The sequence below is a fragment of the Eptatretus burgeri genome, unplaced genomic scaffold, assembly GCF_056783735.1.
Source record: "Eptatretus burgeri isolate ZD-2024b unplaced genomic scaffold, Ebu_testis_v1 Ebu_testis_scaffold_3158, whole genome shotgun sequence".
Lineage (NCBI taxonomy): Eukaryota > Metazoa > Chordata > Myxini > Myxiniformes > Myxinidae > Eptatretus > Eptatretus burgeri.
Window position 1 is genome coordinate 360,586 of NW_028225106.1, and position 23,639 is coordinate 384,224.

At 49.9% G+C, this 23,639-nt stretch overlaps 2 protein-coding genes across 6 annotated transcripts in view; one reads left to right on the forward strand and one right to left on the reverse strand.

Moving 5' to 3' along the window:
* The window catches only part of LOC147006644 (uncharacterized), a 205,073-nt gene that overhangs the window by 97,612 nt on the left and 83,822 nt on the right, over positions 1-23,639 (reverse strand). The gene's annotated exons all lie outside the window — the stretch shown is intronic.
* Positions 1-23,639, forward strand: part of LOC147006652 (uncharacterized) — a 64,769-nt gene that overhangs the window by 503 nt on the left and 40,627 nt on the right. For 2 of the 4 annotated variants that reach the window (XM_085868311.1, XM_085868307.1), the window contains exons 2-3: positions 6,880-7,040; positions 16,291-16,451. In XM_085868311.1, the coding sequence (XP_085724437.1) occupies positions 6,963-7,040; positions 16,291-16,451 (239 nt within the window). In that variant the 5' untranslated portion in view covers positions 6,880-6,962. Of the gene's footprint in view, positions 1-4,662; positions 5,158-6,879; positions 7,041-7,611; positions 7,733-16,290; positions 16,452-23,639 lie in introns of those variants that run through there. The other 2 variants (XM_085868312.1, XM_085868308.1) reach the window with 2 other exon arrangements.

Below are 23,639 nucleotides of genomic sequence, written 5' to 3' on the forward strand. Positions count from 1 at the left end.
TTTAAAAACGTGAGAGTGGAAATCGAATAAATTAAATAAAGTGACGAACATTGCTCGGTTTGTCCCTTTGATTCTTTCCCTTGTTCCTTCATTTGTTCGTTCCTTTCCCGATTCCCTCGCGCACTGACGCGCTCGTTTCGCCTCGCATGGGTCCGTCCGGACGTGCAGCGGTTATCCGTGCACTGATGACCTTCGACTGAGCCTTCACCTCCTCTCCCAGCCCGGAATTTTCCTCAGCCTTCACCTCCTCTCCCAGTCGCCATTTTGTGACTCGTCCGCCATTTTGTGACTCGTCCGCCATTTTGTGACTCGTCCGCCATTTTGTGCTCACCTGCCATTTAAAACTCGTCCGTCATTTCGTGCTTGTCTGCCATTTCGAGCCCATCCGCCATGTCGTGCCCGTCCGCCATGTCGTGCCCGTCCGCCATGTCGTGCCCGTCCGTCATGTCGTGCCCGTCTGCCATGTCGTGCCCGTCCGCCATGTCGAGCCCCTCTGCCATTTCAAGCTTGCCTGCCATTTTGAGCTCGTCCACAATTTCGAGCTCGTCTGCCATTTTGTGCGTGTCCTCCATTTCGAGCTCTCCCGCCATTTCAAACTCGTCCGTCATTTAATTTCTGGCTCGTCCACCATTTCGAGCCCCTCCGGCCGGCTATTGCCGGCACCCTGAATAAATTACAAAGTCCTACTCGGGTTTCAGGACGCCATTGGTCTGTTTGATCTTATTGGAGGTTCCTTGATATCAGGTTACAGTGCTGGCGATGTCGGAGTGTGCAGCAGCATCAGCACGGTGAACGGATTGAGCAGGTGGTTCGCATGTTTCATGTACTGGACCTTCATCTTATATATTATTTCCGAGTTTGTGGTTTCGTGTCGCGCTATCTTCGACTTTGTTCTGCGCTCGAGTAACGTGATATTCAGCTTACATTATCTCAAGGACCAGATGAGGTGCATGGTACAAAAAAAGTAAATAAAATGGTTCTGAAACAGTGAAATCGTATTCCACTTACTGGATTAAAGTAAAATTACTCCTGATAGCATCAGTTCCTTTCTCAAACACACCCACCCCAACATGTTAGGTTCAAACACACCCATAACCGCAGAGCGCTGGTTATGCTAGTGGGATATGAATCACGAGCAAATTTCATTCAATAAACCATAATATACACCAAGGCAGTGTACCCTGACATAACGTGAGCGCTCGTCCATCGAACGACAAAACGAGCATCGATCTATAACGTGCTTCATTGGGGAGGAAGTGGGGCATGAAATATTGTTGAAGTTGAGAAAAGAAAGAGGAACCAGGAGGAGAGGATAAAGACGTCAACAAGTTTAACCAGAAGGGCGTTCGGTGGAGTCCGTACCTCCGCCACGTGATGCCTGATCCACGATAACATATCAGGCTCAATACATCTCTGAAATATCTTCCTATTCAGCGCTATATCGGTTTTGTCCCGATCAATGGTGAAGAATCACTGAAAAAAAATTAAATAATTCTCGCATCCAGATCCGTGTCCGGATCTTCAACAAAATCGAATCGGTTCGTCCTTGTCACACACCCAACGTGTCCACCAAGTTTCGAACGAATCCGTCCACAGCTTTTTGAGACATCCTGCACACAGACAAACAGACAGAAAGAGGTGAAAACAGAACCTCCTTCACCTTCGGTGGTGGAGGTAATAATGACGTTTTTGCCTCACAGGTGATGTGTGACTCTGTCCCCGACAGATGTTTCTTTTGTACAAATACATGTTTTGTACACACACACACACACACCAACACCATGATAGACATCCCTGGTATGTACATGAAATTACCTGTCACTGAAGGTGTACGGAGGATGTCTTTTCACTTCTGTATCTGTCCGTTTGTTTGTTTGTCTGTTCACCAGACCTAATCTGCCGAACAGAAACTTTCCTCCCTCAAGATGTCTCTGACTCCCAAGTATCTCTCCCTGGTTACTCCCTCCTCCGGAATGACAGACCTGAGCCTCGTCCTGGTGGAGGAGTTGCTCTCTTCATCAAAGACTATTTCTCACTCACCATGCACTGCCCTCACTCCCCCACAACCCAGGAATACCTCTGGCTACGGCTTCCCCTCCACTCCCACCTCATGTTGATATGTGTACTGCACCGTCCACCAAGCAGTGATGACTCCATTTTCACCTCATTCTCCGAAAACATGGACCAACTTCCATCTTTCATCCGAACTCCCTTTTCCTCATATGTGGTGACTTCAGTTGTCATCATGCCAGTTGAGTAAGTGTGGGAACCTCTCTCACCTGTTATGGCACTTCAGCAAAAGATTTCTGCGACTCATTGGGACTGACTCAATCGGTCAACTTCCCGACCCGGATCTCAACCAGCGGTACTCCATCTCTTCTGGATCTGATTTTGACAAATTTCTCTGAAAATATCTGCTGTTCTTCCTCTGCTCCGATCGGTTCTTCTGACCACGTCCTTGTCAAAGTGGACATCTCTCTGGATGTTATGAGAGAATCATCTCAGCGCCATCGAGTCCGGCATTTCCCTCAGGCTGACTGGCAGAATCTCCAAGCAGCCATCAAACTTCTGGACTGGTTTTCCCATCTCCACTTTCTCCAACATCAACTTATCCTGGGAATTCTTTCAAAGAAACTTCCTCTCCCTCGTGCACAGATTTATCTCATCTCGTCTTTAGTTGTCCTCCCCTTCCTCCCGCCCTTGATTCACTGAAGCTTGTGGCGAGTCAGTTGTCCTTAAACAACTTGCCTTTTCCTCATGGAAAGCAAACCCAACTGAGGGGACCTTACTGTCCCTGGACTCTGTGTCCTTTTTTTCCTGACAAGGTGGAGAGTTTGGTGTCAAACCTCCACTCAGATTCTGCAACTGGTCCAGACGCTTCAGCCCATGTATCCTAAAAACCTGCTCCTCTGCTTTTGCTCACCTTCTCTCTGTTCTGTTCACCCCCTCATTTCCTCAAGGTCATCTTCCATCTGCTTGGAAATCTGCTAACATCACTGCCCTGCATAAAAAGGTGCAAAATCAGATCCCTGCAATGGCAGACCAATCAGCCTTCTCCCAATTATCAGCAAGGTTATGGAATCCATCATCGCTTCATACATTAAATCCTTCCTTTTTCTCCAATGGCCTGATTTCCGATCAGCAAATAGTTTCAGATCAAGTCTCTTTACCCTGGATATGTTGCTTCTGCTCTCTCAACAATGGATGGAGGTCCTCAATGCCGGACATGAAATCAGCCATATCCCCAGACATATCACATGCTTTTGACACGGTCTGACACTCTGCCCTGCTATCCAAACTCTCTTCCCATTGTGTCCAAGGACATCTCCACTCATGGCTCACAGACTTCCTCCCCTGTCGCAGTCAAGGTGTGTCCCTAAATGGAGTTCTTTCATCCCTTCTTTCTGTCCAGGCTGGAGTTCCACAAGGCAGTGTTCTGGGCCCTGTTCTTTTTCTGGTTTTCATCAATGATCTTTCCGACCCTCTGGAAAATCCTCCTTATCTCTTTGATGATGACTCCACCCACTGCCGTACCATCTGTCATACCTCAGACCGGCGAGCAGCACCTTCTTCACTCTCTGCAGATATGGGTAAAATCACATACTGGTCCAACACGTGGAACATGTCTTTCAATCCTCACAAGTCTCACACTCTCACCATGTCTCTCCGAAAGGACCTTTTAACCCCCCCCCCTCCGTCTACTTGCTCAACAATCCTCTTTGAGGTCCTTTCATTCAAGCTTCTGGGTCTCACTATCTGCCATGAACTTTCCGAGGAAATCTACATTTCCAACCTGGCCTACACAGCCAGAATACTGCGTTGTGCAACGTCCTTTCTTGGCACACCTGAGCTCCTGACCACATACAAAGTGTCGTCCTCAGCCTGATGGAGTACTGCTCACCCCTCTGGGCTGGTGCTCGTGCCTCCCACCTTTCTCGGCTTCACACTGTGGAAACCAAGGCATTTCGGATCATTGGTATCTCCCACGGTGAGGCTGAATCTTTGGGCCTCTCACTCTCTCACCGCAGGCAGGTCGGTGGTCTTTTTGTCTTCCACCATCTCCTCTCTGGTCTGCCCCCCCACCCCCTTCCCTGATCTGCGATTTGTCCCCACCATATTTCCGCAGGGCACTCAAGGTCCGCCAACAACTCCCTTCTGGTAAAACTACCAAAATCACGAATCACTGCTCACCTTCACTCTTTCATTTCTCTTTTTTCCCGCCTTTGGAATAAACTCCCTCACTCTATTCAATCCCATTCTTCCGTCCAGGCCTTCAAAACAGTTGTTCACCACCACCTCTTATCATCCCCCATCCAAATCCACAATCTTTTCTATCCCGGTTAATCCACCCCAAGCCCACGTCCTTCAAAATCCCTGCTTTCCTTCCTGAAAGTCCCTGTAATGACCATCTTGTTTACCCCGTTTTCCCCGCCCCATCCCTCTCCGTTCCACAGATCTCCTCATGTCTCTGTTCCCCACTGTTTTGTCCTTCCCTCTCCCGCCCCTCTTGTGTCATGCCCCCCTTGCTGTGCGTTGTGTTCGCTCTCATACGATCCTTGACAATGGACACACCCCCCCAAGAAAAACCCCAAAACAAAACAAAAGAGGATGTCTCAAAAGTTGTGTCCGGATTCGGACGAACCCTGGTGGACACGTGTTGGGTGTCTGAAAAGGACGAATTGAGATTCTGGGGAAGATCTGGACACGAGAATTTTTTAATGTTTGACGTGATTTTTCACCATTGAGAAATAAGGTCAAAAACGATGTGAAGCTTGATATGTCAAAACGTGGTGGACGAGTTGTGCTTAAACGTTGTGGACGAGTTGTGACAAAACTTGGTGGAGAAGTTCGGTCGGTGACAACATCAAGCCGATTAGATTTTGGTTCAGGTCTGAATCCAGATCCAACCCATCAGTGGACAATGTGAAGTGTTCAGCCTGGCAGAGTTGTGCGCTCCACCGAGTGTCATTCTCGTCGTTCATCATTTAAATCCGCATTTAGTGAACTCATCTTCTAATTGGTGTTCTATAATGCAGGTGATGCAGTCATCAGACCATGGTCCTTCTCCACCCTCCATCCATTCATCACCCGACAGACCACGTCCATCACGGCATGACCACTCAATGAGACGAAATGATCCTCCACCCTCCTCTTCAGGTGCACCGCAGGAACACCACCAGTGGTCGATTCATTCTCATATTGGTCATCAGAAGGGAACTCTTTGGACCAAATAGGGTCTCAAGTTTTGTGTGTGTGTGTGTGTGTGTGTTTTTATTTTTTTATTTTAAGTGATTCTTCACCTGCCAGTCGAATGTCACGGGGATTGACATCCCACACTCCTGATCACCATATGTCACGGGAGTGGTCGGCCCAGGTTAACCCCCCCGACCCAAATTGTGGTGACGGGCGGTTAACACCGCTAACCCCCCGGGACGGCTGAGCGGTACCTGATTAAGAGGATGCGGACACGTTGATCGACGGGTATTTTAGCACGTGATCAAAGGGCATGGTGGATCGAAATGGTGGACGGGCGGAGGAGCACGGCACAGGAGCACTGCTCCAGGACAGCACAAGGGGGTTCATCTACGAACCCCATGACAAATTGATGAATGCAATTTCTGAAAAGGAATACATTAAATGAACTTACACAAATATGTACAAAGACAATAATTCAACAGGGAGTCATGATAATAATAAAGAAACAATTCCTACTGTCAAGGTCTCGCACACAGACGGAAATACAGACAAAGAGTGACACAAAATGAAAAGATGAACCCCCCTTTTTAAGTATACTGGAACTCAGCTTGGCCCAGAGCTGGTCCTTGTCAAACTTGGAATGGGGAGCGCTTCCACCTGCGCGTGCACACGCGTGCAAATGTCACCGTCACTTTTCTCGTGGCAGGGCAGACCTATACCAGGCAATATCTTCTGGCTCAAAGGCTCAAAATCCACACACATATATCCACACAAAGGCTCAAAACGTGCCATCTCTCCAAAGGTGCCACCTGCCAAAGGTGCCACCTGCCTCGTGCCTCATGTGTGTGCTCTGCCGATCTCCCGTTCTATCCAGACGGAAGCCTTCCATAATCCACACGTGTGAAAACCTGCCTGCCCTCGACCTCGATCACACAGATCTCTCCCATCCGATGCAGGAACCTCCCATGCTCTCTGCCCTGTCCACTCTATATCCTTCTCCGCCTCCGTGGCATGGCCTGCTCACCCCCAAACCCTGGAAGGTGGGACTTTTCCTGTTTGTTGTGGCTTCAGGGACACGTTTCCCAGCTTTACTGCCTGGCTTGAATTTGTAAAAAACATCGGGAAAACCACAGAGGGCAGTCACAAACTGGGAGACTTGTTCTCACTCCCGAAACCAATGAACACCGCACCACCCCTCGTGTGGTTACGCTTAAGGTCACAGATTCCCTCACTTAGTTCCATCGAGTTGCTTCCTACTCGTCCACAGACCAAGCAACTTTACACAATGCTAAACTTCCTATTAAATTCTTCCATCTCCCCCCACAACTGGAACAATATTTACATTGTTACCTTTTTCACCAAATGTACTATTATTTCGATAATATTACAATGGTTATGCTTTCTTTTTAATTCTCCCAAGCCAAGTTCTGCTCCAAACAATGCTTCACTTATTTTCTTGTGCTCTTCCCTTTTTCAATTTATCATGTTGAAGCCTGTGTTTGGCAAGCCAGAATGTTTTTGTTTAATTTGTCACATTTAATGATTGCACTTGATATGGAAGCAGCATACCTTGGTCTTGAGGTACCATACCATGTTGGGTCATGATCATGCGATGGAATTTCCTAATTTTGCTTCCTCCTTGATGTGCCTTGATTTTTATATCATGTGACCTGTTTCCACCAGGGCCCTTGCAGGCGGTGGCTGCTAAACCTGAGGCTCAACAGGAGTTGGTGTGACCTCAGAGGCAGCAAAACCTCTAGCCGCACATGCTCATGGCAGAGCACAAACAACAGCAAGGAGAGTTGGCCCGCAGGCAACAAGTCCAGATTCAGCAACATGTCCAGGTAGTTGCATACCTGTTTTGTATCTTGGTGTGCAGGCGCTTTTATGGTTACCTCCGCCACCGAAGGTGAAGGAGGTTCTGTTTTCACCCCCTTTCTGTTTGTGCAGGATATCTGAAAAAGTTGTTGTCAGATTCAGACGAACCTTGGTGGACAGGTTGGGTAAATGACAAGGACGAATTGATGAGACTCTGGGGAAGATCAGGAAACGAGAATTAAAAAAAACTTTTTCAGTGATTCTTCACCATTGAGAAATATGGCCAAAACTATGCAAAGCATGACATCTAAAAACGTTGTGGAGGAGTTAAGACAAAACGTGGAGGAGTTATGACAAAACGTTGTGGACCAATTGTGACAAAACTTGGTGGATAAGTTCGGTGGGTGACAAGAACAAGCCGATTAGATTTTGGTTCAGGTCTGAATCCAGATCGACACATCAGTGGGTTGGATAGACATTGTAAAGTGTTCAGCCTGGCAGAGGTGTGCGCTCTTCCGAGTGCCGTTCTCGTCGTTCATGATTGAATTCCTCATTTAGTGAACTCATCTTCTAATTGGTGTGTATCCTGCACGACAGGTGATGCAGCCATCAGTCCGTGGTCCTCCCCCACCCTACGTCCATCCACCACCATACAGACCACGTCCATCACAGCATGACCACTCAGTGAGCCGAAATGATCCTCCACGCTCCTCTTCAGGTGCACCACAGGAACACCACCAGTGGTCGATTCATTCTCATAATGGTCATCAGAAGGGAACTCTTTGGACGAAAAATGGTCTCAAGTTTTGTGTGTGTGTGTCATGTGTTTGTGTGTGTTAATTATTTTTTTTTATTTTGAGCGATTCTTCACCTGCCCGCCGAATGTCACGGGGATTCGCATCATCAGATTCGCATCAGACACTCCTGATCACCAATGTCACGGGGGTGGCCGGCCCAGGTTAACCCCCCGACCAAAATTGTGGCGACGGGCGGTTAACACCGCCAACCCCCCAGGACGGCCGTGCGGTACGTTATTAAGAGTATGGTGACACGTTGATCGACGAGTATTTTAGCACGTGATCAAAGGGCATGGCGGATGGAAATGGCGGACGGACGGAGGAGCACGGCACCGGGACAGCACAAGGGGGTTCATCCGCGAACCCCACGACAAACGGATGAATACAATTTCTGAAAAGGAATACATTTAATGAACTCACACAAATATGTACAAAGATAATAATTCAACAGGTAGTCATGATAATTTTAAATAAATAATTCCTCCTGTCGAGAACTCGCACACAGACGCAAATACAGACAAAGGGTGACACAAAACGAAAAGATAAACCACCCTTTTTAAGTCTACTGGAACGCACCTTGGCCCAGAGCCGGTCCTTGTCAAACTTGGAATGGGGAGCGCTTCCACCAGCGCGTGCACACGCGTGCAAATGTCACCGTCACTTTTGCCATGGCAGGGTCGACGTATTCCAGACAATCCGCAAACAGCTTTCCACACCAAGGCTCACAACGTGCCATCCTTCCTCTCTCCAAAGGTGCCACCTGCCTCGTGCGTTCCTTACACCGACCTCGTGTGTGTGCTCTGCCGATCTCCCGTTCTATCCAGACGGAAGCCTTCCATAATACACACGTGTGAAAGCCTGCCTGCCCTCGACCTTGAGCACACAGATCTCTCCCATTCTATGCAGTAGGAAACTCCGACGCTCTCTGCCATGTCCGCTCGATATCCTCCTCATCCTCCTCCTCCGGTGAATTGCTTGCTCGCCCCCAGACCCTGGAAGGAGGGGGTTCTCCTGGTTGTTGTGGCTTCAGGGACACGTTTCCCAGCTTCACTTCCTGGCTTGAAATATGAAAAAAACATTGGGAAAACCACTGAGAGAATCACAAACTGGGGAATTTATTCTCACTCCCGAAACTAATGAACACCTCACCACCCCTCGTGTGGTGACACTTAAACTCACAGATTCCATAACTTAGTTACATCGACTTGCTTCCTACTCGTCCACGGACCAAGCAACTTTACACAACGTTAAACTTTCCATTAAATTCTTCCATCTACCCCCACAACCGTAACAATATTTACATTGTTACTTTTTTCACCAAATGTACTCAATTTCGATTATTTTACAATGGTTCTTCTTCTTCTTCTTTCGGCTAGCTCCCGTTAGGGGTCGCCACAGCGGATCAACCGTCTCCATTTTCCTATATCCTCCACATCTTCCATTGACACTCCAACCACCCTCATGTCCGCCCTCACCGTATCCATGAACCTCTTCTTTGGCCTTCCTCTTCTCCTCCTGCCTGGCGGATCCATCTTCAACATCCTTCTCCCGATATACTCCGTTTCCCTCCTGTGCACATGTCCAAACCATCTCAATCTCGCCTCTCTCACTTTGTCTCCAAACCGTCCAACCTGCACTGTCCCTCTAATACACTCATTTCTTATCCTGTCCATCCTCGTCACTCCCAACGAGAATCGCAGCATCTTTAACTCTGCCACCTCCAGCTCTGCTTCCTGTCTTTTTGTTAGCGCCACCGCCTCCAAACCATACAACATAGCTGGTCTCACTACCGTCTTATATACTTTCCCCTTCACTCTTGCAGCTACCCTTCTGTCACAAATCACTCCTGCAACTCTTCTCCAACCACTCCATCCTGCCTGCACTCTCTTTTTCACTTCTCTCCCACACTCTCCGTTACTTTGGACAGTTGATCCCAAGTATTTAAACCCATCCACCTTCCAACACCTCAACTCCTTGCAACCGCACCATACCACCACCCTCCCTCTCATTTAGGCACATGTACTCCGTCTTACTCCGACTGACTATCATTCCCCTTCTCTCCAGTGCGTACCTCCACCTCTCAAGGCTCGCCTCAGCCTGCTCCCTACTCTCCCTGCAGATCATGATGTCATCCGCGAACATCATAGTCCATGGGGACTCCAGTCTGATCTCGTCCGTCAACCTGTCCATCACCATTGCAAACAGGAAAGGGCTCAGAGTCGATTCTTGGTACCATCCCACTTTTACCTTAAACCGGTCAGTCATTCCTACCGCACACCTCACCGCTGTCACACTGTCCTCATACATATCCTGCGCGATCCTCACATACTTCTCCACCACTCACTACTTCCTCATACAATACCACAACTCCTCTCTTGGCACCCTATCATAAGTTTTCTCTAAATCCACAAACACACAATGTAACTCCTTCTGGCCTTCCCTATACTTCTCCATCAACATTCTCAAAGCAAACATCGCATCAGTGGTGCTCTTTCCTGGCATAAACCCATATTGCTGCTCACAGATCGTCACCTCTCCTCTCAACCGAGCTTCCAAGACTCTTTCCCACAACTTCATGGTGTGGCTTAACAACTTTATCCCTCTGCAATTTCCACAGCTCTGCACATCACCCTTATTCTTGAAAATCGGAACCAGCACACTTAATCTCCACTCCTCCGGCATCCTCTCACTTTCCAAGACTTTATTAAACAATCTGGTTAACAACCCCACTGCCATCTCTCCTAAACACTTCCATGCCTCCACTGGTATACCATCTGGGCCAACCGCCTTTTCACTCTTCATCCTCTTCATAGCAGTCCTCACTTCATCCTTACTGATCCACCCCACTTCCAGATTCACTATCTCCACCTCTTCCAACCTTCTCTCTCTCTCATTTTCTTAATTCATCAGCTCCTCAAAGTACTCCATCCACCTTCTCAACACACTCTCCTCGCTCGTCAGCACATTCCCATTTTCGTCCTTTATCACCCAAACCTGCAGCACATCCTTCCGAGCTCGGTCCCTCTGTCTTGCCAATCGGTATAAATCCTTTTCCCTTTCTTTTGTATCCAATTTCTCATACAGCTCGTCCTATGCCTTTTCCTTGGCCTTTGCCACCTCTCTTTTTGCCTTTCGCCACCACTCCTTGTTGCCTGCCTACTTTCTTCATCTCTCTGACTATCCCACTTCCTTTTCGCCAACCCCTTCTTCCTTATACTTTCCTGTACTTCCTCGTTCCACCACCAAGTCTCCTTATCTTCCTTCCTCTGTCCGGATGTCACACCAAGTACCTTCCTAGCTATCTCCCTCACAACTTCTGCTGTCGTTGCCCAATCATCCCACCCATCTTTACCACCATCCAACGCCTGTCTCACCTCCTCCCTAAATTTCACGCAACAGTCTTCCCCCTTCAGCTTCCACCATCTGGTCCTTGGTTCAGCCCTCACTCTCTTCCTCAACCTCACCTCTAAAGTCATCCTACAGACCACCAATCGATGCTGTCGAGCTACACTCTCCCCTGCCACCACCTTACAGTCTCTAATCTCTTTCGGGTTGCATCTCCTGCTTAAGATGTAATCTACCTGTGTGCACTTTCCTCCACTATTGTACGTCACCCTGTGTCCCTCCTTCTTCTTGAAATTCGTATCTACCACTGCCATTTCCATTCTTTTTGAAAACTCAACCACCATTTGCCCTTCCACATTTCTCTTGTTGAGACCGTACCAACCCATCACCTCCTCATCCTCTTTATTCCCTTCCCCAACATGTCCATTGAAATCTGCTCCAATCACCACTCTTTCATCCTTGGATACACTCTCCACCACTTCATCTAACTCACTCCAGAAATCTTCTTTATACTCCATCTCACACCCCATATGTGGGGCATATGCACTGATGACATTCATCATCACCCCTTCAATTTCCAACTTCACACTCATCACTCGGTCAGACACTCTCCTCACCTCCAATACCCTCTTGACATAATCTTCCTTCAGGATTACCCCGACACCATTTCTCCTCCCATCCACACCATGGTAGAACAGTTTGAAACCACCTCCAATGCTCCTCGCCTTACTCTCCATCCACTTGGTCTCTTGTACACACAGTATGTCCACCTTTCTTCTCTCCATCATATCAGCCAACTCTCGACCTTTGCCAGTTATCGTCCCAACATTCAGAGTTCCAACTCTCACCTCCACACTTCTAGCCTTCCCCCTCTCCCACTGCCTCTGGACTCGGCTTCCCCGTCTCCTTCTCCTCCTTCGCCCAGCAGTAGCACAATTTCCACTGGTACCCTGCTGACCACCGGTACCGGTGGCGGTCGTTGGTAACCCGGGCCTCGACCGATCCGGTATGGAAATTCGTTTTGTTGTCCGCATAATGATTTGGCATAGGTTTTTACGCCGGATGCCCTTCCTGACGCAACCCTGGTCGCCTCTTACGACACACAGGGATATGGTACACCTATTCTAACCGGGGCATACACCCGGGGTCAGGAGTAAAGGACACAGAGTCCGGGAACAGTTGGGTGAAACTGGGTAAGGTGGGTGCAGAAAGCGATGGGTTTCGGACACAATATTTCGATGCGAACACCGAGTTTAGGCATTCAGCCTTTTCACATGCGGTGTCAGCAGTGCGGCCATTTGAGGTAAGGGAGGTGATGGAGGGGGAACATACACCAGAAACAGATTTGATTAGATGCCACCAGGATTTGGAGGAGGGAGAGAGGTTTGAGAGTTCAGACACGAGCTTAGAAAGATGATGTTTTCTGGCTCTCCTGAGGGTAGATAAACACCTGTTCCGAGCTTTATGGAAGGAACTGAGATTACCCTCAATTGGGTTTGCTATCCATGAGGCAAAGGCAAGTTGTTTCAGGACAACTGCCTCACCACAAGCTTCAGTGAACCAAGGGTGTGAGGAAGGGTAGGCACCTGAAGATGAGAGGAGATAAATCTGTGCATGAGGGAGAGCAAGTTTCTTTGAAAGAATTCCCAGGACGAGTTGTTGTTGGAGAAAGTATCGATGGGAGACCAGTCGAGAAGTTTTATTCTCGGACGCGATGCTTGGAGACCCTGCCAGTCGGCTTGAGTGATATGCCAGACAGGACGGCGCTGAGGTGGTTCTCTGATAACAGCCAGAGATGTCCACTTTGACAAGCACGTGATCAGAACAACCGATTGGAGCGGAGGAAGAACAGCAGATATTTTCAGGGAAATTTGTCAAAATGAGATCCAGAAGAGAGAGAGAGAGAGAGCACCATTGGTTGAGATCCGTGTCGGGAAATTGACTGATTGAGTCAGCCCCAATGAGTCGCAGAAAGCTTTTGTTGAAGTGCCATGACAGGTGAGATCATGACAGGTACCTACACCGAGCCAACTGGCATGATGACAATTGAAGTCACCACGTATGAGGAAGAGAGAGTTTGGATGAGAAGACAGAGGTTGGTCCATGTTTTGGTGTTGAATACCGCTCACAAATTGCCTGACGTACTTTTATCCCGCTGCAAGAGAGCGGCTTGGCACTATTTTACGTGCGGTTACACGTGCAGGATGAAGTGCCACGATTCCAAGTTCCACAAAGACCATCTCTGGACCAAGCTAAGTGCCAGAATAAAGGAAGGATTTTCTTTTATTTTGTTTCCCCTTGTCTGCATTTAAGTCTGTGTGTCGAGGCACCTCAATTTAGACTTGAGGATTAATTTACATCCCCTATAATTATATTCTGATTATTGATTGTTCCTTGTAAATTTTTGCATTGTCATTAAATTCCCGTGTTTATTGTCCGTGCATTTGTTGTGGGGTTCAACTATAACCCCCCCCCCCTTCCACCCTCCGTGCAGTGCATCCACCTGTGCCTCCATCGCTTCACCATTGAGCCCCGCCCTTCCCATGCACGTTATGATCTCCGAGGATGAATGTGTCTGCCACCGAATAAGGAAAGACCGCTTGGCAATCCGGGCTAGGGCTGCCATCACCGCGACAACAGGATTACGAAGCATTCATCCAAATTCCACTGTTGGCAACACGTCAAAATAACATTGAAAGAATTTGAAATTCTATCACATATGAGTAAGTGCGAAGAATAGACCTTTGAGTCGGACAGCAATTTAGCTACAACTGTGCATTGCAGAAAGCCAATGCAATTCTATTTGTTATCCCCCGATGGACTTAGTCCGAAACGGGGGCTTTTGGATTTGATCTCGATTTTCGTGTCAGTGCGTGCGTGCGTGCGTCCGCAACCATATCTCAGACATGCATGGACCAATTTTATTCCCACTTAGCACAAAGACAACACATGTTGGTGCACATACATATGCACGCCATTCATTTTCGACATCAGATCGAAGTTGGCCGAACGGTAGACGGGTGGCCATTTTAGTTGTACATCATTTGAGCTCGCCCTTCAACTCCGCACAGCAAAATTACTAAAACAATGGGGACTGTGACATTTTATGTCTTTTTTCCTTGTATTCACTTCAGCATTCGTTTTCAATGTATAAAGTGCATTAAAACACCGCAATCTTACTTTCTTTTCCCTTCCGCTTGTTCTTGGTTTTGCTGCAGTTTCGGCTTCAGTGACGTTCGCACCAGTTCCTCTTCTCGTTGATGTTCCAGCTGCTGAGAAGAACAAACCACAGCTTTAGTTTCATCAAATCTCTCCCACACATCTGAACAGGAGACCCGCCGAATAGGAACATCGCCCCACACAGCAATTAACCTGTCAAGTCAGAGTTCATGGACCAGGAGCGAATCATCTGTGTGGTCAATCACGTAAAAGGTGAAGAAAGGAAGTTCTCAATGGGTTCATAAGGTATTCCGAATCAACAATATATCGCAGAGTGAAGGAGAACCGCATGATCTTTATGGGCTTTTCAGCAATGTCGATGGCAGAAGCTGCCAAGGCCTCAGAAGCAACCAATACAAAAATGACATCCGAACACCCAACCCAGTTGTGTGCCAATTAATCAGTTTTATGGTGAATTGTACTTTGAGCAAAAAGGCAAAGGAAAAGAAAATGAGAATTTTGGGGGTGTCATCCTGGATACACAGTGCCAATAGAAAGTGTACACCCCCTTTCAAAAATGACTCCATTTTTTTGCCTTATCGCCTGGAATTAAATTCCATTAAATCAGACTTTTTTTCCACCTTTATTTACACATTGTGACCCACAACTTCCTTGTGAATAAACAAATGGTACAAATTTCAGAAAATGAATTGTAAATAGAAAACCGAGAATGTTTTGGTTGGGCGAGTGTCCATCTCTCCGAGTTAATACTTGGGGGAAGCACCTTTGACAGGAATTTCACCTGCGAGTCTGTTGTGAGAGGTCTCTCCCAACTTTGCACACGACCTGAGTCTCGTCCTGGTGGAGGAGTTGCTCTCTTCATTAAAGACTCTAATCCTCCCTCTCCATGCACTGCCCTCACTCCCTCACACCCCCAGGAATACCTCTGGCTACGGCGTCCCCTCCACTCCTACCTCATGTTTATATGGGTTCTGTACCGTCCAGCAAACAGTGATGACTCCATTTGCACCTCATGATCCTCATACATGATCCTCATGTAGCTTCGAATGGTGCCGTCTTCTTCATGCATCGAAGGGAAGCCAGCCTTAAAGCGCTGTTCTTGCAGGTCATCTCCGAGCGACTTTCTCTCTTGACCGCGTGGGTCCCTCACTCTGCTACTCGTGTGTTCCTCCTTGCTACGAGCTGCTTCCCCGTCCTCTCTGATCATCTGCGTCCTGCACTCTCCTCCTCTTCCTGCCACTCACGTCACGCCCATCAATCATCAGCCTCGAGTGTGTGACCCTAACCCTAACCCTAACCCTTGGAGGCCGGGCTTCTTGCCGACTTGGTCAGGTTATAAAAACACAATTCTTCCACGGTTTGTGATGCAAAAACATCGGGAAAAGTCACAGCGGGGCAAGTACATACTGGAGGAATTTATCCTTTATCCCTATCTAATGGACACTTCACCACCCCTTGTGGTGACACGAAACACTTAAGCTCACAGCTTCCTTGCTTAAATACATCGAGATGTCTCCTACACGTCCACGGACTAAACAACTCGAGTCGATCCAAACTTTCCTGTTAAATTGTTCCATCTACCCCCACAACGATAACAATATTAACACTGTTACCTTTTCACCAAATGTACTGTTATGTCGATTATTTTACAATGGTTATATGCTTAATTTTTTTTTTATCCCAAGGCAAGTTCTGCTCTTAACAATGTTTCACTTATTTTCTTGTGCTCGTCCGTTTTTCAATTTGTCATGTTGAAACCTGTTAATCGGCAAGGCAGAATGTTTTTGTTTAATTCGTCACACTTAATTATTGGACTTGATGTGGAAGCAGCATACCTTGGTCTTAAAGTACCATACCATGTTGGGTCATGATCATCCGATGGAATGTCCGAAATTATGCTTACTCTTTGGTCTGTGTTGATGTTCATGAATAACATGTGACCTGTTTCCACCAGGGCCCTCGGAGGCGGTGGCTGCTAAACCTGAGGTTCAACAGGAGTTGGTGTTGCCTCAGAGACAGCAGAACCTCCAGCCACACATGCTCATGGTGGAGTACGAACAACAGCAAGGAGAGCTTGTCCACAGGCAACAAATCCAGATTCAGAAACATTTGGAGGTACTTACATATCTGTTTTGTTTCTTGGTGTTCAGGAACTTTTATAGTGTCATCCATATTTTCTTTCTGGATGATTTTGTTTGCAGCATTTCCACCATGTTTTCCGAAAGTTTATTCTCGCTTCCATATTTAAGGAAACATTTTTTGATTGTTTCTCTTCGTTTATTTTTCTCTGAAATTCGGGCTCACATAAGACCATGGCGACAGCAGAAAAGGTAATACACTGATGGTTGGTAGATATATATATATATATATATAGTGTTGTGGTTACCAGATTCGCAAACCACCATTCAGGTCCCTTAGGTGAGGTATCTCGGTAAGTGCATGTGTAGTTAGGCCCAAACCCGTTGTCTAGTGGGAATACATGTCATTTATACGTGCTGCGACTCTTCAGGATAGCCGTTTTTCTTTTACTATCTTTATTTTGGACCAACCGCCATGATTACCATCACAACAACAACCACCAACCACAACGCCGCTTCACCACAACCGCCACGACCTTTACCGTCACAACTCGCCACCATCGCATCACCGTCATCTCGCGCCACTCATGGGCACCGATGCTGGACTCGTGTAGGGCGCACGTTGAACAGCGTGTACAAAATCACGGATTTTCTGCTTCAAAAACGGATCCAAAACGACACACGCCCACTTTTTGCCGTCCAATCGGTGAGCGAGGGGCGAATTGGCCCCGCCCCCAGGGCGATCGATATATGCAAATTTGTGGATCAAAAAGCCTTCACGCCCACTTTTTCTCGGGCCAATGGGGAGCGAGTTGAAAGGTCAAAGGGAGGGGGTCAAAGGCGAAGTTACGGGGGGGATAAAAGGACGGTGTTCGTCAGTCAAAGGAGTCGTAAAAGTCGGAACGAGGGAGTCAGCAGAACGGGAACGAGAGAGTCAGCAGAACGGGAGTCGGAGTCACAAACAAGTAGTAAAGGTCGGAACGAGGCGAAGGAGTCGGAACAGAGAGTCAAGACTTCGCGGGCGGTGGAGCTGCTCGTCGTGTGCGTTGAAGTCGGAACGGAGGGGACGAGCTGTGGAGAGGCGGCGAGGGCGGACGAGGGGGTGCTCGCGTCGTGCAGGGAGCTGCACCCGAAGGAGGCCGACAGCGCGACCTGGCCGAGGTGGAGACGCTCGTCGCGCACATAATAAAGATCCTCTATACCCCGAGCATCAGCAACCCCCTCCTGTTTCCCCCCGCGCTGAGATAGTGCGACCAAGGGGGCCCCGTTCCCACCCCCTGCCAGGCACTGTCCACGAGGCCCGCGGGTTGCGGGGCCATCGCCGCTCCGCGTCTCATCACCAGACGGGTAGGCCCGACCCGGTCTCGGCCCCAGGCCTACCTCATTCTTGGGGTATTTCTTTTCCTTGGTTTTGGGTATGTGTTGTCGGCGCCGTCTGTGAAGTAGAATTGTATAAGTGTTGCCGTGTGCTCGGTAGTCGGTATTAGCTCTGCACTGTGTTTTCGCTTTTATATTTGCTTTTTGTGTAAATGGAATTATGTTTTCTTTTTTGTGTGCATTTGGTGGAATTGTATTTGTGTGCTTCCCGTGTGCCGAGAATAAATGTGCTTTATTGTTGAACTGTTTCCCGCTTCGCTTCGTCTTTTCCTCCATTGAATCCCCATCTTGCTTCACGTAAAGGGTTGGTAGTGGGCTGAATACGCCCGATAATTAATCGAACCGTCGAGGTCGACGATAACACCGCTCGGTTATTCTGATAGTACGGAACGGGTCGCTTAAGTGGCTCGTGTCCGAAGTCGACCTGCGGCGAGGTGCGATCGCCCGGTCTACCCTCCGCGTGGGTACTTAGGTAGTTCGAATTTGGCGAGCAACCCTATCCCACGCGGGGGCTGATTGGCTCGATCGCGGTGAGACCGAAAGGTCCACCCGTGACTGGTTCCCGGCGTTAGTCCGAGAGGGTCACGACTGGATTGTCCGTCCGGTGGGCGACGTGCCGCGATTCGAGTTACGTGGCCGTCGCACGCCGGCGGGCGCGAAGACCGCAACACTGGTGTCAGAAGTGGGATACAAATTCATCGCCCTCCTCGCGGCACTGGTATCGGAGAACAGGAAAACGGGCTCTCCTGTCTCCGGCTAAATTTACGGGAATCGGTCCAGGGGTGAGAGAAGCGACCCCCGATTCCCTCCAAATTACGAGCGAGCAAATTAACCCTTCACGAGAAGCAAGATGGCGTCTCAAGGCGAGCGGGAGCCGGGGGTATTAGAAATGTATATGTGTAGTAATGTAGAATCCATGGTCCAGGATGGAATCCCCGAGCAGGAAATGTTGATTGTGCAGGAACACGGACTCGCCCAACTGAACCCAGGGCCCGAGGTGGGTGCGGCAGCGGCCGCGGTGTATGACACCTCCCCCTCTCCACCAAGACCCTTCCCCAACCCTTGCCGAAACGGCTCAGCTGAGTGCATCCAACATGGCCCAGCTATGCGCCATGCTGGCGGCAATGAACGAAAAAATGGATGCAAACACAAATGAAATGAAAAACGAAATGAAAGGCATGAACGAAAAGATGGATACATTCACAAACGAAATAAAACGCATGAAAACTAAAATGGTAACAAACATGAAGGAAGAAACGAAAAAGTTCCGGGGTGAGACGCAGAACATGGGCCGATGCCTGCAGGCGGGCATGAAGGCCGTGACCAGGGAGCTGGGAATGGCGACTCCACGTGTGGGAGCAAACGAGCTGGGTGGGGGTGCAACGGCTGACAGGCCCGCGGTGGAGGCGGGTGAAAAAATAATTCGTGGAACGTGTTGGGCGAGGGTCGTGACGATGACCGAAAGGGAAAAATTAAATGGGGAGACCAAAACGTGTGAGACGAGACACGAGGTGACGACAACAGAAATAATAGTTGAGACAAGGGAGGTAAAGGGTGAAGAGTTGGCAGAGACACGGGAGATGGGAACGATAGAGGGAAGACTACACGATGAAGACGGGGTAAGTGACGCGCACGCACACACGGAGGTAGTGGAGGACAATGGGGTTGAGCTCGCGGAGCGTGTTGGGACCCGGTGCGAGCACCTGGATGGCCTCCTCCAGGAACGAGGGGAGGGAGTATGCCCCCTTGAGGCGAGTCACGACCAGGTGAGTTCGGTCGTGCTTTGCGAGGTTGAGGGGACGAGTGCTGTGGACGGGTGCACGGAGAGCTTGGGGGGTGTAGAGGCCCCGGAGACCCTTGTGGGGACACAAATCCCCAGTGTGGTTGTCCCTGTGTGTGTGGTGCAAGGTGTGAGTGCGGAACCGTGTGTGGAAGCGACCCCGTGTGTGAGTGGTGTGGTGGCGATGGTGCCGGAGTACGTGCTTCCCAGCACGCCGTGTGTGGATGAGGCACGGAGTGTGAGTGAGGCACCGCGGGTTAGTGCCCCCGCGTGTGTGGGTGAGGCACCGTGTGTGGAAGAGACCGCGTGTGTGAGTGTCGCCGTGTGTATGAGTGAGGTACCGCGGGTGAGTGCCCCCGCGTGTGTGGATGAGGCACGGTGTGAGAGTAGTGAGGCATGCGTGAGTGAACGGCCGTATGCAAGGGAGACCGTGTGTGTGAGAGAGCGGTATGTGAGGGAGATGTCGGTTGGCATGCGGGAGCACGCAGCCGCATCTCCCGGTGTGAATGTGATGGAGTGGACTGTGTGCGTCGTAACACGCAGGTGTGCGTGGGTTGAATGGCGACGACGACGGCGACAGAGGAGAGAAAGCCGAGTAGCGGCTGTAGTTGTTTCGAGGACCGTGCCGGGTTCACCCAGCAGTGAGCACGCGGTTCGTGCTGTGCAACGCACGAGACCACCACGTGCTCGCTTGCGAGAGTGAAGTCCCGGTCCGGAAACGCACGCGGTGGATTTGCCGATCCCGCGGACGGACAAAGTTTAGGCAGGTAAATGGATTTGGACCGGACGGGTTCTCCACGCGATCGTGTGTGTTAAGCTCCAACGGGCAGAGCACATGTGTTCGCGTGGGGAACCCCTCGAGACGTGTGGCTTGTGTTTTTTTTTATGCGCACGGTGACGCCATGGCTGCACGTGGGGTTGGAATCCGGCAGGAGGGGTATCTCTGCCGGATGGTCCCGTCCAAGGAGGGACGAGGAACACGTGCAGCTGCATGACGTCACGGGCAGGTGTAAAGTGCGCGAGCTCTGAGTTGCCGCGCAGGTGCTGCGCATGAAAAAAAAAAAAGCAAGCCTCACTTTCGGGTGTACAGGATTCCTGGGAAAGGGGTGAAAGACCCCCTTACCTGGGCACAGGATGAAAACTAGTTAGGGGGAAGGGTTAGCTTAGTTAGACCGACTTCATGGGGCAGGGGTAAGTCCTCATGGAGTCCGTGGAATGGATTAGGTAGAGGGATTATAGTGAGATTTAGGTTGGGAAATAAAATGATTATTTTGGAGACAGAGACAGACTTTGGATGTGTAGAGGGGACGTAGTTTAGCTACGTAGTGTTAAAAGGAACGTGCTATAGTTTAAGGGACGACGTGGGAGCACGAGTTAGTTAGGGGATGTAGTTAGAAGGATGGCAGAGTTCAGTGGTGTGTGTGTTGAAGAGTTGGTGAGTTGTGAGGCATGTGCTTGGTGAGTGAGTGAGGCCAGCGGGTCTGTGTGTGTGGAGCGAATGGGGAATGCATGGTGCGATGAGTGATTGGGGGGAGGAGTGACTCCCGCCCAAGGGACCCCGGGGTCAGTGTAGATTGAGTTAGGGGGTTAGTCAAATTGAAAAATGGAGGTCGTTTTGTTGTTGGTGGGAAAGTAGGCTCGAGACCCATTTGGAGGGGTGCAGGAGCCCTGTTGACGGGCTTGGGAGCGTGGCTGCGAAAGGTGAGTATCGCTGAGTGGGTACCCCGGGCACCAGGCTAGTCGGCCGTGGTAGGCCATGGGCCCATGGGGGGCCGGGATAGAGTAGTGGGCACGGGTGCGCCTGCTTGGTGCGGGGGCCCGGGGCGCCATTAGCCGCGTGGGCAGTGTTGTGGGCACGGGTGACCCTCGGAAAGGGGCCCGGGAGGCCGGCCTGCCACGTGTGCGGTTCAGGGGAGGTGCCATGGGGGGCACTCCCCGGTGTTAGGGAGCTGGTAGGCTCGGAGGCAGTGTAGTGCCCGGGGATGCCATAGCGGGAGATTCGGCAGAGGGTCGTGCCTGCCGGAGGGAGCCACGTGTCCCAGCCAGGAGACCGTGTGAGGGCACGGAGAGAAAATTGGGGGGCGAGGCCCGAAATTGTGAGGACACCAACACAGGCGACGGGAATCTGGGTTGTTAGAACCAATAGTTTAAGCGAGAGGCGCTTGTTGAAAGCCCCGGGGTAGTTTAACTGTTAAATGGATAGGGTAGATTAGGAGAGGTACCCCTCCGCACCATCCATCCCCTCGCTCTCGTTGTGGGCCACTGGACCCACTTTGGGTTAGATCGCCGAACTCTGGGGAGGCCATTCTGAGGCTTCGTTGGGCCTCGACACAGGACGTTAGCTCTCCCTTGTTCCCCTCTGGGAAGGGAACGTAGGGGTTGGGAGTAGGCTAGGTGACAGGATAGGTTAGCCGAACAAGGACGATAAAGGGGGTTAGGGGACGATTTATAGTGGGGGAGTAAAAATAAAAACAACAAAAAAATTAAGGGGGCTAAATTGGTTTTTCACAAATTAAGGGAGTGGGTATGTACAGTGACAGGCAAAGGCGATAGGTTGGGAGGGAGACAGGTAGGTAGGTCCGAGCCCGCCTTCCAAGTGGCCAGCACCACCGCACTCCCTCCACCAACCTCCACTGAACGGCAAAGGCTGGCCAGCTTCATCTGCTGGCTGTGTTACTTCAAGGCCTGTGCCGGCCCACTTGATCGGCAGCTGTTGTGTTGCTGCAAGGCCTGTGCCGGCCACTTCGTCTGCAGCTGTGGTACTTCAAGGCCTGTGCCGGCCAGTTCATCTGCCCGCTATGTTTGCCTGCAGCGGCCTTCTTCTGCGGGCTGTGTTTGCCTGCTCACCTTTGCCATGCCATGCCCACTGCCCACGTTCACCAGCCCCGTTCAATTTTTGCTTTGCCCCCCCTGTTCATTTCCATGTACGCCAGGATCCGCAAGGCAACAGTTTGCAAGCTGCAAGAACTGCCCTGTTGGCAGCTACAACACGGGCCTGCAGTGGCGGCCCGTGCACCGTGTTTGCGTTCATGCATCCATTCGTTGTGCTCATTGCGTGTGCCACTTGAGCTGGCACGGAGACTGCGTTGTGCAGCCCAAGCACCGTTGTGGTTCACTGAGTTCAGTTCAAAAGGGAAGGCCTTGGACTGCGTGTGAGCAGCCAGCCACGTTCCCTGTCACCTGCATTGTTTTGAGCCAGAGACTGCATGTGGGCAGCCTGGCTCCCTGCTAACTGCTTTTCTTTGCAGAGTTCAGTGATCCTGGGCCATGGTTTAGTGTAAAATTTGTAAGTTAAGGTTAAGATGTACTGTACATATGAGTGCGCCCCCGGCATGTTTGTCTTAGCGCCGGCAATTTTATTTTAGTCGTCCGTGTGAGTGAGTTTGTTTAGATAGTTACGCAGCCCTTAGGTTATTTATTTTGGGGACACGAATACCATGAATGTCGCACTCAGGGATCCGTAGGTAAAGTGTACTAGGGGAAAACTACACATGATGGCACACGAAAATTTGACGACTCGGGACGAGTCTGTAAAAAGGGAAGGGGGTAGTGTTGTGGTTACCAGATTCGCAAACCACCATTCAGGTCCCTTAGGTGAGGTATCTCGGTAAGTGCATGTGTAGTTAGGCCCAAACCCGTTGTCTAGTGGGAATACATGTCATTTATACGTGCTGCGACTCTTCAGGATAGCCGTTTTTCTTTTACTATCTTTATTTTAGACCAACCGCCATGATCACAACCACAACATCAACCACCAACCACAACGCCGCTTCACCACAACCGCCACGACCTTTACCGTCACAACTCGCCACCATCGCATCACCGTCATCTCGCGCCACTCATGGGCACCGATGCTGGACTCGTGTAGGGCGCACGTTGAACAGCGTGTACAAAATCACGGATTTTCTGCTTCAAAAACGGATCCAAAACGACACACGCCCACTTTTTGCCGTCCAATCGGTGAGCGAGGGGCGAATTGGCCCCGCCCCCAGGGCGATCGATATATGCAAATTTGTGGATCAAAAAGCCTTCACGCCCACTTTTTCTCGGGCCAATGGGGAGCGAGTT